The following is a 15,182-nucleotide window of genomic DNA, read 5'->3' as shown; positions in this document are numbered from 1 at the left end:
GTTTGCAAACCACAGACCTCAAAGGAAGGGGGTACACCATCCATTGCAGGGAAGAGGGTGGGGGCACGCACAGGGAAGCCCTGGAGTCTGTCACAGGAAAGAAGGGAAACTGGGGGCAAAGAGCTTTATTGTGGTTTCCATGAAAAAGAACGGGCATATGGGAGGCTGGATAAGCAGGCTTAGGATGGGCTAGTTTGAATAATGTAAGTGGGCCCTGGGGTCTAGACTGTCCCTACTTTCCTGGTACTTGAACATAGTTGAAATATTGGCCTGGAGTGTGAAAGCCCAATAGAGAAGGCACTTGGGGTATGAGCTCTGGATTGGTTGATTTCCATCTGGAAAGCACAATCTAGACCTTAACAGAATTGGTTGCTATCTCTAGGAATTGGCTAGCCCTGAGGGAAAGGAGGAAAGCCCTTCCAGGGTCAGCCAGGGTCCAGAAGTGCTTATTTAAAGCACAAGGAAACAGAAAATAAAAGACTATTAATATGCTTGGTTATGTCACTTCCTACTGGAATATCAGTGGCTTTCATTGGCTGAGGAGCTGGCATTTGAGCTTTTTCTTAACCTTCTGGTCCCTGCTACTGAGTCCAGCCTTTGCCCACCACGCTTTCCTTTTCTCCTTTTGAACCCTAAGTTCCATGTAAACTGAACTCCTCACTGTTTCTCATCAGTTCAGTAAAATCAATGCAACAAAAGCAACAAAGTTGTCAGGGTGCCTGGGTGGCTCAATTGGTTAAGCCGCTGCCTTTGGCTCAGGTCATGATCCCAGAGTCCTGGGATCGGGTCCCGCATCGGGCTCCTTGCTCAGTGGGGAGCTTGCTTCTCTCTCTGTCTCTGCATGCCACTCTGCCTGCTTGTGCTCTCTCTATCTCTCTCTGACAAATAAATAAATAAAATCTAAAAAAAAAAAAAAAAAGGCAACATACTTGTATGATTCTTTTTCATGCCCCCTCTCCAATATCTGGCTAACCAAGGCCTATCTTTAATGTCACCTGCTCTGTGAGAGCTGGTGATGGTGTGTGGCCCAGGTCACACAGGTAATGCCAGGCACAGAGCTCTGTCCACGTAAGTGCTTAGGAAAAAACTCTTCTATGTTTCTTCTTACCCACTCAAATACTATCTCTCCTTCCAGTTGCAGATAAAACCTCTATAAAGACTCCCCAGCCCATTTGCATTTTCTTGCTTCCCTCCCGTCTGATTTTTTTTTATGGTCCTTATGGCTTAAAATTTATTTTGCTGATAGTTGTTTGGCATGTATTGGTTTTGTCATCTTGCCTGTGAGCACCTGGAGAAGAACATCCAGGTGTGTTCTTTGTCATTTCAGAGGCTTCTGTGCTCTAATACTCATGAGATCAGTAATAAGTAGACATTATTAGATTAATAAGCACTGAAAACTGCCCTGTGAATCAGCAAAATGAGTATTGCATGGGATGTCATAAGACCTGTGTCTAGGATGGGTTCTTGAATTGATTTGCAATGCCACCTCTCATTGCCCACAAAGCCAGGCTGTTTGCAGACATCTGGAAGTGTGTGATTTCAGAAGCTTCTCTAAGTAACAGTGATTTCTCCTTTCCTGGTCAGAGTTTACCCTCTTCCCTTTAGATTTTCAGCTTAGATCCTTCTATAGTGGATTCAGGATGTCCCATGAATATTACCAAATTTTCAGACTTGATTGTCGTAGATTGGAATAGTGATAGCCAAAAGAATAAAAATTTACAAATAGACTTTTCATGTTTAGCCTGATTTCTTTTTTCCACTTTCTTACTGCATACCTTGCAAACAAACAAACAAAACAAAACAAATGAACAAACAAAATGTAGGATCATCTGTCTAAATACTTGCTTGTTTTGTTGCCAAGCCTGTGGGGGTTGCACCATGGCCCCTTTTCCCCCTCTCCTACACCCGGCTTTAGCTATAGGCTCCCATTTTCCCCAGACAAATGCATCATCATCTCAAGGTGATGATATGGCCTAGTCAGTGTGGGAATGGCCATGGCATTCTGGAAGAGAAAGAAAATGTAATGACATAGAGACCTCCCACGGGTATTGTGTCTCCAGGGTGCAGAGGGTTTTTATTTCCAGCTCTCACGGAGGGCAGGAGAGGGAAGTGGCTTACCTTGTAGAGATAATCTGGAGATAGAGCTCCTCCGCGGTGGGTGGTAAAGATGCACGGCTGCCTGGTGGGAGATGGAGGACCTGGGGGAGTTTTCAGGGTCCTGCCAGCAGCCCGATTTTATGATGACTTAAGAAAAAAATGTTTTGACCTTTATATTGGTGTGGCTATGCTTAAATGCCAATACGTCTCATCTGGTTCTTACCTAAATAAAAAATACAGAGGATTTTTTTTTATTAAAAAACAACAACAGGGGGACACCTGGGTGTCTCAGTGGGTTAAAGTCTCTGCCTTCGGCTCAGGTCATGATCCCAGGGTCCTGGGATCGAGCCCCATGTCGAGCTCTCTGCTCAGCAGGGAGCCTGCTTCCTCCTCTCTTCTGTGCCTGCCTCTCTGCCTGCTTGTGATCTCTGTCTGTCAAATAAATAAAATGAAATCTTAAAAAAAAACAACAACAGGGCATTTATATACATGATTTACACCTATTAAGCCTCATATTTGCATTTACAAGAAAGCAACCACTGTTTCCTACCTTGCCTGAAAATAATGTCCATTTCTCCTGGGTTCCAACCTGAATTTGACCAGTCATGAAGGAAATATGCCTGTGGCTGTGCACAAACTAATTCTTTTCTTTTCTTTTTTTCCCCCCAGGATTATACCTTAACCATGTATTTTCAACAATATTGGAGAGATAAAAGGCTTGCCTATTCTGGAATCCCTCTCAACCTCACGCTTGACAATCGAGTGGCTGACCAGCTGTGGGTGCCTGACACATATTTCTTAAATGACAAAAAGTCATTTGTGCATGGAGTGACAGTGAAAAACCGCATGATCCGCCTTCACCCTGATGGGACGGTGCTGTACGGGCTCAGGTCTGTCTGCCTTTTCAGGGCCAATTTTGCAGTTGCATGGTGCATTGGCGTTGAATTTCTCACTTGAGGTGATTATAGGGAGTGAGACCACGTCTTCAGATTATTAGGAGACAACTGCAAAACACTGAGCTTTGCACACACACACACACACACACACATCTTAGAAATACAAGATTTGGCACATTATTGTTACCATAAATAGTCACCACGCAAGGGAAAAACTTCCTCCTTGGATTGATTTTAAATAATTGGTTTGCCCTATCTAAGAACACGGATTCCCTGAGAGGGGATTTCCCGCATTATAACCACAAAGTCTTATAATTAATATTGCTGTGACACTGCAGAGCTTTTCAATAAAGTTTTCCCAAAGCTGTTTGCCCAGGTGAAAAAAATATCTAGTTTTGCCATTATGTGGTATAATCTCCTCAGAGCTTCATGAGGTAGTGTCACCAGTATTTATGGGAATGACTAAATGTGAGGCTTCCTGATGAGAATCATCTCTCACCAGGTCTCCTAATGAAATCACTTGACTCAGTAAACCAGACTGCTGCCTGGAACCCTGAGGAGGCCCTGGGCTTCCCTGGTTACCCTGGAAACCTTCCCATGATGCTCCGCCACTGCTGGTGGCTAATTATTTGAATATCATCACCCTTGCTAAACGGTGATCTTAAAAATCTTTCATCCTCGTGTTGATTTTGCAGTGTTTTTTGTTTTGTTTTGTTTTGTTTTGAAGTAATTTGTGTGTCTGTGTCTGTGGGTGGGTAGGTAGGTATGGGTGTGAGTGCGTACATGCATACATGTGTGTCTTTGAGATCTTGTAAGAATGACCAGTTTTGAGTAGGACACAGGTGGATATCTTGGAGAAAATATTTGTCATAAAATGTTGTGAGTCCAAAAGCCTTTAACTAAGACTCCAGCACATCTAAAGGAAATCATAACAACATATATTTAAATCCATATCACTGTGACTTTTACTGCTTTAGATGAGGAAAGAGGAATATTTAACATTGCCTTAAGTAGAAAATATTGAGTGACTTTCTCAAAACAGCAAAATACAGAATAAGAGACAGAATTTTAGCAAAAAATCAGACTTTGTAATGGAGGAAAAGTGGTGCATGTCAACCAAGCCATGGTATTACTGTAGGAAAAAAAGTTCAGACTGATGTTTTCTGGACATTCCAGGCATTTTGTGTTTTTGCCTGGAAATCAAAAACATGGATGTAAAATTCTGGAAGTTCTGACAAGTACATCAGTTGTACAAAAGATTACCCAGAAACCATGTAAGCATGAAACGAGAAGTCATGTCCCTCCTTATCTGCCCCCCAAAATATGAATAGAAAAAGTGTGTGTGTGTGTGTGTGTGTGTGTGTGTGTGTGTATGTGTAGAGCAAAAAGAAACAAATATCAATAAAAAATTAAGCCTAGACTTCTTGGCTTTTTAAAAAAGAATTATTTATTTATTTTAGAGATGGGAGAGAGAGAAGATGAGGAGGGTTGGGGGGGCAGAGGGAGAGGGAGTAGGAGAGAAGCAGACTCTGCTGAGTAGGGAGCCTGAGGCAGGGCTCAATTTAGGACCCTGATATCATAACCTGAGTCCAAATCAAGTTGAATGCTTAAACATCTGAGCCAGCCACCCTAGGCTTCCTGGCTTTCTAAACAAAACTTGGTATTTTGGTCCTCTCCATTCTTATTTTTGCATTCTTTATTTTCTTACCACAGGTAGAATATGTTAGTATGCCTCTGTTGAAACTTTAACTGTTAGGATAGTGCCTTAGTCTATTCACACTGCTATAACAAAATACCATAAGCTGGTGGCTTACAAACAACAGACATTTATTTCTCACATTTCTGGAGCCTGTAATACAAGATCAAGGTGCCAGTGTCAAGGGGCGGCCAGCTTCCTCATTCACAGTAGGTGCCTTCTTGCTGTGTGCTCAGCTGGTGAACCTGGCAAGGGAGTTCGGTGGGATCTCTTTTGAAAGAACACTGATCCCATCCATGAAAGATCCACCCTTATAACCTAATACCACCACCTTTAGGGGTTAAGATTTCAACATATGAGTTTAGGGAATGGGGACTTAAACATTCAAACCATAGTAGTCAGAATGATATGGTATGAATGAAAGAACTGTAATAAATTTCCAAGCTGTGTTTGGAAGTGTTGGATTTAACACCATAAAACATGCAAGAATAAAGAAACCAAGAGAATAAAACTGTATCCTTAGCTAATACTCTGCCTATAAATTTATATATAAAAGTTAAGTAATCATATAATAAGCTTTGGGAAGTTTTCAATAATAAACTTGGTACAATAACTTCAAGAACTCTCTAGTCAAATTTATATCCATTATACATCTCAAACAGCCTTTTAAGTCAGTAAATGGATTTCTAAATAAATAGCTGTTTTTATTCAAATGTAGTCTTAATATACTCCTTAGATCTTTATTTAGAACCTCATATTTTTGAAACAGTTCTTCAGATCTCTGTGGACCTGGACAAGCTGTCAGAACGAAAATCTCTAAACAACAGACCGCGACATTCTGCACATGCTTAACAGCTACCCTGTGCCATTTGATTCCTTTTGAAATTGGCTGATCTAGAAATTTCTGCCTTTAGATTTAAAAATCACACATAGCTATAGAAGTCAATTTGAATTTGAATTTGAAGTAATTAGAATTTTTGGACAAGAAGCACTTTAGTATTTCAGAATACTGATAATGTTATTAAATTCAAGTATATACATATTCCGGGTTATTCTATGTGAACCAAAGTACCATTTATATTTATTCTATTTTATACACACGCACACACACACACACTCACACTCACACACACAGTATATGTGTTGTGTGAGTATATGTATTGTGTAAGTATTCACAGTATATGTATTGTGTTTTTGGTTAAAAAATACAGTGTGAGTGTTCACATTGGTAAGGCACCCTCTGTCATCCTCTTGGCCCCAAACTCTGTCGTCCATTTGTTCTCTTTCTCCTGTTGTGTTCACTGGATCATATTAGTGACATGGCAAACCAAGGATGGGCCAGTGTATGAAATCCTAGTGATACAATGTATCCTTTTGGTATCTAGGTACCATGCATGAACCTGAAGGAGGTCTGATGCAGCTGAGGTCTTTAGTGAGTTAAATTCCCATGAAGCTTGATGGAGCACGGGGATCGTTGTTTATCTCCTGCTTTTACAGTGCTGCTGAAATTCCAGCCCAACAGGGATTGCTTTCTTACTGGCTGTATCTCTGAGATACTGGTTATCCTGGATGTATCCCTGAGTCATCAGTGTTGATTATTTTCTCCCCATTTGAGACTGGAATTTCCTTCACCCAGCTATACGCAGTTACCTATACTGGTAGTTCAGTCACCTTTAAGCTCCTCTGGGCTCCTTTTCCTGTTCATGTCCAGCCATTACAGTATGAGATCAATGAGGGCTTTTCTTTATCAAGTGTAGATGAAGATCTCTGGCTGTGGATGAGCTGTCCATGATGTAGGTTTGTACGTCATCTCAGTCTTATTCTGGGAAATCATTAATCCGTTACTCTGATGACTCTGCGAAAGTGGTCGATGACTGCTCACACAGATAGTTGAGAGTGATCATGCTCTTGTAGCGCTAAAAAGTCATTATAAATCAGAGACTGTTTTTTCAATGACTCTTATAGCCCCTTGAGTTTGAAACTTAGGCTAAAGCTACCATGAGCTCATTGGCTTGAGCTCAGCTAAATAAAACAGTGATGAGCCTTTTACACACTCTACGTCACCATGTGATGTGAGAGAATGCTCTAGATAGGGCATACATACCATCCTGAAATAAAACTGGGGCTCTTTGAATTTCCTTTGGGCAGCCAAACCTTTTTAGGAACTAGGAAAATCTTGGCCAAGATGCTTATGGATCTTGGGGCTGTTCCTGTCACAGTTTTTCTGTTTTCTTTGGTTCTGGGCTCGAGTTTTTTTGCTGCCTGTGAGAAGGCAGAGTTGTCCCTCTCCTGTCTTCCCGTGTTTCTTTTTCAGTCAACTGATCACCTGATGTCACTGAATATCTTACCTAGCACCATTTTGTAGCGTGATCTTTTCTTCAGGCTACATACTTCATTTTGATTTTTTTTTTTCCTGATGCTAAGAATTGGTAATGGGTTCACAAAACAGTATTTGGTTTGCTTCAAAAAGCACCTGAGAATCTAAGGTTGAGTCATCTTCATCAAAACAGTGTAGCCATGTTCTTCCTGAGAAGCTTATTGCAAAATTTGTTGGAAGATAAACTGCAACATTTCCACTTGCTATTAAAAATACTCAAAATTGTTAAAGTTGACATTCCGATAATGAAGAAGTTGAATGCAATATTAAGATGAAGCTACAACGTATTTCCCAAAATTCAAATTAAGTCATCTAATTGGTTTGGCTGTCATCTTATTTTGAAACCTTTTTATACAGTAGTTCTGACCAGACATCTCTTTCCCCCAGAAAAGATGTAAACTTAACAGAATTAATAAGGTCCATGTGATTTGAGCACAGGCGTGCTTACTTCCCAAACTCCTATTTTGCCACTGTTTCTCAGTTACTTCTATGTAAGTAAATAACATACTGGTGAATTGCTTTCTAAAAAGGATCGTGCTGGGACCCCTGGGTGGCTCAGTCAGTTAAGCATCAGACCCTTGATTTTGGCTCAGGTCATGATTTCAGGGTCGTGGGATCCTCACATTGGGCTCTGTGCTTAGCGCAGAGTCTGCTTGTCTCTCTCCCTCCCCCCTGCTTGTGGGCTCTCTCTCCCTCTCTCTCTCTGTGTTTGTCAAAAATATAAATAAATAAAATCTTTTTAAAAAGGATTATGCCAATATTTACTCCTGTCAGCAATCAGTTACATATTTAGGGTTGTGACATCTGCTTTGGACTTTATCCTTATTTTGGTTGCTGCAAATAACCTATCTATTTACTTCATCCCTCAGGGCTGGAGAATAATCTCTCATTTCATTTTAAGTTCATACTCATAAAATTCTATATCCTTCCTAAACTCATCCATTCTTCCCCTGCTTTGAAGGACCCTTTCACACCTTCACTTCAATCACCTCCCGCCACTCTCATTTGACATCGCCTCATACTTTAATTAAAAACACAGAAACCTCTTCATCTTCCCATTTCCCATCTAACATGCTTGTTAACTCACACTTTGACTCTTCCACTCACTCTTTATCCTGCTTCCAGTATGCAGACCTTCCTTCCACTCGTCAGAAATATCAAGCATTAGGGTGTCCCTGTCTTAAGGCCTTTGCACATGCTCTTTGCTGGATGTAATACAACACTTCTAGATATTTGTGTCTTTAGCCTCATGGAGTAATTATGTAATTGAGGACAGTTCAACGGTCACCTCCACAAGGAGAATTCTGCTTTGATTGTCTGTTCCCTTTCTATTACGACATATTGCTATTATTTGCATTAGAGCACTTATTTAGATGTAACTTTATTTTGTCATTTTATTGCATCTCTTATTTATTGACTTTTTATTTATCAGTAATGGTGGGGAAGCCACCATGAGAATATAAATTCTCTGAGAAAAGAACTGTTTCTGTCTTATTTATTGTTCCATCCCCAAAACCTAGTGCAGTGCTGGGTGGAAAGATATTCTATGAGGATTAAATTTAAATTCTAATTCTTTCTGTAGTATTTCTATTTTTATATTTTCTATTTAGATTCTTAATCCATCAGGATTTATCTTGGTTAGAATTATGTTCATTAAGTATTAGTTTGAACAAGTGCTATAATATATCCAATCTTTCCTACATAACATGTGACATTTCTGAATTCATTCATGTCTTCATTTCATGGCTTGTAGCAGTTTTGTCATTTTCTTCAGACAGACCTCTCATATCTTGATACGGTTATTCCTATTAGTTATGTGTGATACTTTTAGGAATGGGATCATTTTTGTGTTATTTTTCCAACTGACTTTTACTGATATGTGGGAAGGCTATAGTCTATTTGCTTATAAGTGTCTTTGGGCATTTATCCAATATCATAGCCATCCAGGCTAACAGTTTAGTTAATAATCTTGAGGATTTTAGTCTAACAGTCATGTTTTTATAATGATTTTTATGTTCATTTTCTTTAGTTTTATTCTTTTCTATTTCCTGATTATTGCACTAATTTCAACTTCCAGAAAATGAAACACAATAGGGATAACAATGTACGTTATTTCCTAGTTCTTTGTTATAATAAGAGGGCTTCTTGTATCCCACTATGAAAAGATGATTTGCATTTTCAGTTTAAGGTAATTACGAATCATTCTTTTACTTTCATTAAAAAAAGTTCTGGGAACTGTGTCATGAGTTGAATAACACAGATATCACCAATTTATGGAATTTATATTCAAGAACTAATTATAATCAGATAACTGACCCCAGATTATTTTTTCTTTACGTATCAGAAATAAAAATAGATTTTTACTAATTCACCCCATCTGCTCATTTTCCTAACTTTACCTGTAACCGGAATGTATTAATTCCCTACCTTGATTCATCCTTAACTTCCTGAGATAAATCCTATTTTATCATGGTGGGCAATCCTCTGTAAAAAACTATGACATTTATTCTGTCCATGGAAAACTTATAATTGTTTTTCTTTTCATTGAAACATGATGGACACAAAATGTTCTGTTAGTTTCAGGTATACGACATATTGATTCAACGGTTGTATATATTACTCAAGCATACCATGATAAGTATAGTCACCATCTGTCATGATGCAATGTGATAATATTATTGACTATACTCCCTATGCTGTATTTTTCATCTCTGTGACTTATTTATTTTAGAAATGGAAGTCTGTACCTCTTGATTCCCTTTATCTCTTCTACCAACCCTCCACCCTCCTCCCTTCTGGTAGCCACCAGTTTGTTTCCCGTGTTTAAGAGTCTGTTTTTTGTTTGTTTCCTGGCTTACTTTGTTTGGATTCTACAAATAAGTGAAAGCTTATGGTATTTTTCTTTTTCTGTCTGACTTACTTTACTTAGCATAATGCCCTGTAATTTCATCATACTATTGCAAATAACAAGATTTCATTTCTTTTTATGGCTGAATAATATTCCATAGTGTGTGTGTGTGTGTGTGTGTGTGTGTGTGTGTGTGTGTCACATCTTCTTTTTCTATTTATCTATCAGTGAACACAGGCTGCTTCCATAATCTTGGGTGTTGTAAATAATGCTGTAATAAACATAGGGGTGCATATAGCTTTCCAAATTAGAACTTTCATGGACGGGGGTAAGTGCCCATAATGGAATTATTGCATCCTGTGGGATTTCTATTTTTAATTTTTTGAGGAATTTTCATAGTTTTCCACAGTGGTTGCACCAATTTACGTTCCCACCAGCATGCGGGTCCCTTTTTTCCACATCACTGTCAACACTTGTTATTTCTTATCTTTTTTGATATTTGCCATTGACTTGTGTGAAGTGATATCTCATTGTGGTTTTGGTGATTGATGGATGATGGATTGATGATTTCCTGATGATTAGTGATGTTAAACATCTTTTTATATGTTGGTTGGCTATCTGTATGTCTTTGGAGAAATGTCTATTTAAATTCTTTGCCCATTTTTTAATCAGACTGTTTTTTTGATGTTGAGATGTGTTCTTCATATATTTTAGATATTAATCCTTTATCAAATATATCATTTGCAGATATCCTCTCTAATTCCATAAGTTGATTTTTTGCTTTGTTGATGGTTTCCTTTGCTATGCAAAAGCTTTTTATTTTGGTGTAGTCTCAATAGTTTATTTTTGCTTTTGTTTTCTTTACCTGAGAAGACATATCCATAAACATGTTGCTATAATTATTCTTTTAAAAATCTTTAGACAACAAGTTTATTGGTGGTAAACATACCTTGTGACCTAGTCATAATGCAGTTTTGTTTGTCCCTCACCATCACCTTATACACTGTTCAGTGAGGTATTACTTAACCTTATAAAAATTTGGGCAGATCTCATGGTTTTCTGCCAATATTTTAGTAATAGTTCTTTTTCTAAAATTTAATTTAATTTAATTTTTTTCAGGGTTCCAAAATCCATTGTTTATGCACCACACCCAGTGCTCCATGCAATAAGTGCCCTCCTTAATACCCACCACCAGGCTCATCCCAACCTCCCCTTCCCTCCCAAATCCTCAGTTTATTTCTCAGAGTCCACAGTCTCTCATGGTTTGTCTCAGGAATTATCAGGTCAATGTTTAATACTAAATTAGATTTAGCATTAATATTTTCTCTTTCCACAGCCCAGCCCTATTTTAGGCTAGAAGCCTGTAATGGCAAAGGGAGGGTAGTTGATTTCTCAGCCTCCCTGATTCTACTTTTCTCTATACCTCTTCTACTCCACAACCCAGGTTGACAGCTTACATATGACTCTTCCCATTTTGGAGATTTAGGGGATGGAGGGGAAAATAAGGAAAAAAGGTCTTACTTGAGCTAGTATCATTTTTTCCATACCTTCATACTCTCTGGACTTAGAAGATATTGAAAATTGACTCTTCTCAGGGCTTCCCACCAAGAGGGACCTTTCTTCAGCTGGTCCCTTGACCAGTATTGGGGGTTAGGAGAATAGCAGAGTAGAATGTGTTTCTATTCCATGGAGTCCCTTGGAACACTTTCTTCAGCTCCAAGAATCCATTTTTCATGGTCAGTTTCTATCTCTCTACCCTCTAGGCAGCCGTGTTATAGAGGATCCAAGATAACTTTGGATCTTCCATTTTTTACATGTAGCTCATGTGTGATCTGCAGGAAATATGCCTGCATTCCTACTCTGACAGTCCAGTTCCTATTCAGTCTCCTCTGTTCTTACCACCTCAAGACTATGCTAATCGTCCCAAGTCTGAAGTAAACACCATTCCTCCTGGAATCCCAACTGAAAGAGTTAATCTCCCACAGGGATGGCTGGAGATCGTCCCAAGAAATCTATTCCCAGGTTAATTCCTTCTCTCTCATTATTCTGACTCCAATTAAGATCTATGACTTGGCTGAAATTTCTAAGAACCATGGACCAATTCACCGAAATTACCTAGTAAATTATTTATTGGTGAGGTGGTAATGTGGAACACTCACACACTTGTGATATATACCATATAGATTCTGTTAAATATAGCAATAGATTATATCTGTCTTTATATTTCATGGTATGTTTTGACATAATATGAATCAAGACGATTTCTCTCTTTTTGTATGTTCTGTAATAGATTACATTATATAGTAAATATCTACATTTAAGGGTTAGTATTCCTGTAAGTACTTTAAAAAAATTACTCATAAATATACATGACATATGAAATGTTTTGTATAGAAGCATGGTTCTTTGAATAGGTTATTATTATTATTATTATTATTTTGCTTAAAACAACGGGAATTTATTATCTCACAGTTCTCTAGAAGTTTTACTTATTTTTTTATTTTATTTTATTTTATTTCTTTTCAATGTTCCAGAATTCATTGTTTATGCACCATACCCAGTGCTCCATGCAATAAGTGCCCTCCATAATACCCACCACCAGGTTCTTGAATGACATTTTCTGCCCTGGCATACAGTTTCAGTTTCTGCTATACTTACAGTTTTCTCTAGGTTTTCTTCTTGTATCAATCTTGAAGATTTATGTTTTTAAGGAAAATGTCCTTTTTTATCTGGCTCTTCTAATTAATTAGCATGTGTATATGCATTGCCCCCTAGAATATATTGTTATATGTCTTTTTTCATTTTTAATTTTGTTCAGTCGCATAAAGAAATATTTTTTTATATTTTAAAGAGCTAGTTCTTAATTTTATATCATAATTCTGTTTCTTAATTTCTTCTTTATTTTAATTTTAATTTTTTTTTTTTTTTTGCTTTCTACCACTGTTTTATTTATTTGTTTTTTTATGTTCAGTTAGCTACTGTATAGGACAACATTAGTCTTTGATGTAGTGTTCATTAATTCATTAGTTATATATAACACCCAGTACACATCACAACATGTGCTCTCCTTAATACCCATCATCTTGTTACCCCTGCCCCCCACCCCTCTTCCCTCTGAAACTCTCAGTTTGTTTCCCCAGGTCCATAGTCTGTCATGGTTTGTCTCCCTCTCTGATTTGTCCCCTCCATTCCCCTATAGTCCTCTGTGCTATTGCTTATGTTCCATATATGAGTGAAACTGTATGATAATTGTCTTTCTCTGCTTGACTTACTTCACTTAGCATAATCTCCTCCAGTTCCATCCATGTCAATTCAAATGGTGGATATTCATCCTTTCTGATGGCTGAATAATATTCCTTTGTGTATATACACCACATATTCTTTATTCATTCATTGGTTTAATTTCTGCTTTATCTTTATAAATATCCCCCTCACCTTGATTTTAAAGGCCTCTTTAGTGGGGAGTGACATCAGCAAAATGGCAGAATAAGAAGCTTCAAGCTCCTGTTTTTGTACAGAAATATCAAAAAAATAAGCAGAAGCTGTCTGAAGCAACTTTATAGGAGCTCTGGAAAATATTCCAGAGTCCAGAGAAGCCAACCAAATGCCAAATAAGAAAAAAAAAAAAAAACTATATTCAAAAGAGTTGGAAAGTTTTGTGACATATTTTACCTGCCATTTCCCCATCCCCACCCTAGTTCAGGGGCAGGTGGCAGGCTAGTTACCAGTTTTCTCCCTTGCACTGGAGGGAGCAGAGGAAACCTTGTTTGTAAATTGTTGTGTACCTATGTTCTAAAGTGTTTGGAAGATAACTGAAGGACTGAAACATGATGCTCATCTCTGTTTATACAGATAACTCAGAAAGCAGGCAGGAAAAGAACAGCAGGTTGTGCTCATAAAGGCTCCATGTCTACAAACCCGTAGGTGTCCAGAAAGGAGACTCAAGGTAGAAATATGAAATAGACCATGGAAGGCCCAAAGAAGAAACTGGAATGAGATTCTGAGAAATCATGTTTTTCAAAAGCAGCTAAGTATACAAAATTTAGAAAGTTATGCATATGCCCAGGCAAAACATATTCTTAGAAAAGTCCTGAGAAGACCTAAAGTTTTTACCTTGGCTGATCCCCAGGCACAGAGCCATTCTAGCCAAATGGTGAAAGAATATGCCAGGACAGAGCCATTCTGCAAAGACAGGAAGAGGTGGTTGTTTGCTGTATTGATTGTTTGTTTGGGTTTTTTGTTTGTTTTAGCTCCTGTCATTCAAAGACATTTCTGTTAAAACATTAGCTGAATATGAACTAATAGAACAAAGATTTTGCTGATTTTACTGATAAGTAAAGTGTTTTTTTAAAAGTTTAGAAATACCTCAAAATAAATGAATTGTTAGGACCTTCCTAAAAAAAACCAACAATAACAAATAAGACAGCCGTCCCCATGGGAAGGAAAAAAAAAATCTGATTTTTAGAGTTGCAACATTATAATAGTCAAATGACTAATTTTCAAGAAAAAATATCACAAGACATACAAAGAAAGAGTAAAACATAATTCTTTCAGAGGAACAAAATCAAAACTGTCCTTGAATATGTCCAGACACTGGACTTACTGGAGAAGACTAAATTGTCTGTCTTAACTATGCTCAAAGAGCTAAGAGAAAACATGGACAAAGAAACAGAAGGAAATTGAGAAAATGATACATGAATAAAGTGAACAAAATAAAATAAAGAGGTAGAAATTATAAAAGGGAACAAATTCTGAAGCTGAAAAACACGGTGATTGAAGTGAATTCACTAGAGGGGGTTCACCACCAGATTTCAGCAGCCAGAAGAAAAAAATCAGCAAATTTGAAGATAGGACAATTGAAATGATCAAGTCTGAGAACAGAAAGAAAAATAATTGAAGAAAAGCAAATGAAGCCTAAGGGACTTGTAAGAAACCATAAGGTGCACCAAGGGATGAACATGAGAAAGATGCACAGAGATTATTTTAAGAAATACTGGCTAAAAAATTCTGGAAGTTGATTAAAAAAACAAAAACAAAAACAAACAAACAAACAAAAACCATGAATCTATAAATCCAAGGACCTCAATGAACTCCAAGTAGGATAAAACCAAAGAGACCCACACTAAGACACATATATATATATATAGCAACATATACAGGGAGAATCTGGAAATCTTCGAGAGTAAAATAACTCATCCTATATAAGGGAGCCTCAAAAAAGATTATCAGCCAATTTTTTAATCAGAAACCTTGGAGACTAGAAGGCAG

The 15,182-nt window shown here is 37.8% G+C and overlaps 1 protein-coding gene across 1 annotated transcript in view; it reads left to right on the top strand.

Annotated features, from left to right (window-relative positions):
- GABRB3 (gamma-aminobutyric acid type A receptor subunit beta3) overlaps positions 1–15,182 on the top strand; it is a gene marked incomplete at both ends in the record, with an annotated part of 216,387 nt that overhangs the window by 151,566 nt on the left and 49,639 nt on the right. Inside the window, 1 exon segment of the mRNA XM_080809191.1 lies at positions 2,767–2,987. Coding sequence (XP_080665317.1) covers positions 2,767–2,987 — 221 coding nt within the window.

This window comes from Martes martes (genome assembly GCF_963455335.1).
Source record: "Martes martes genome assembly, chromosome: 7".
NCBI lineage: Eukaryota > Metazoa > Chordata > Mammalia > Carnivora > Mustelidae > Martes > Martes martes.
The sequence above is the reverse complement of the archived record's forward strand: the minus strand, read 5'-3'. Positions and strand labels throughout refer to the sequence as shown.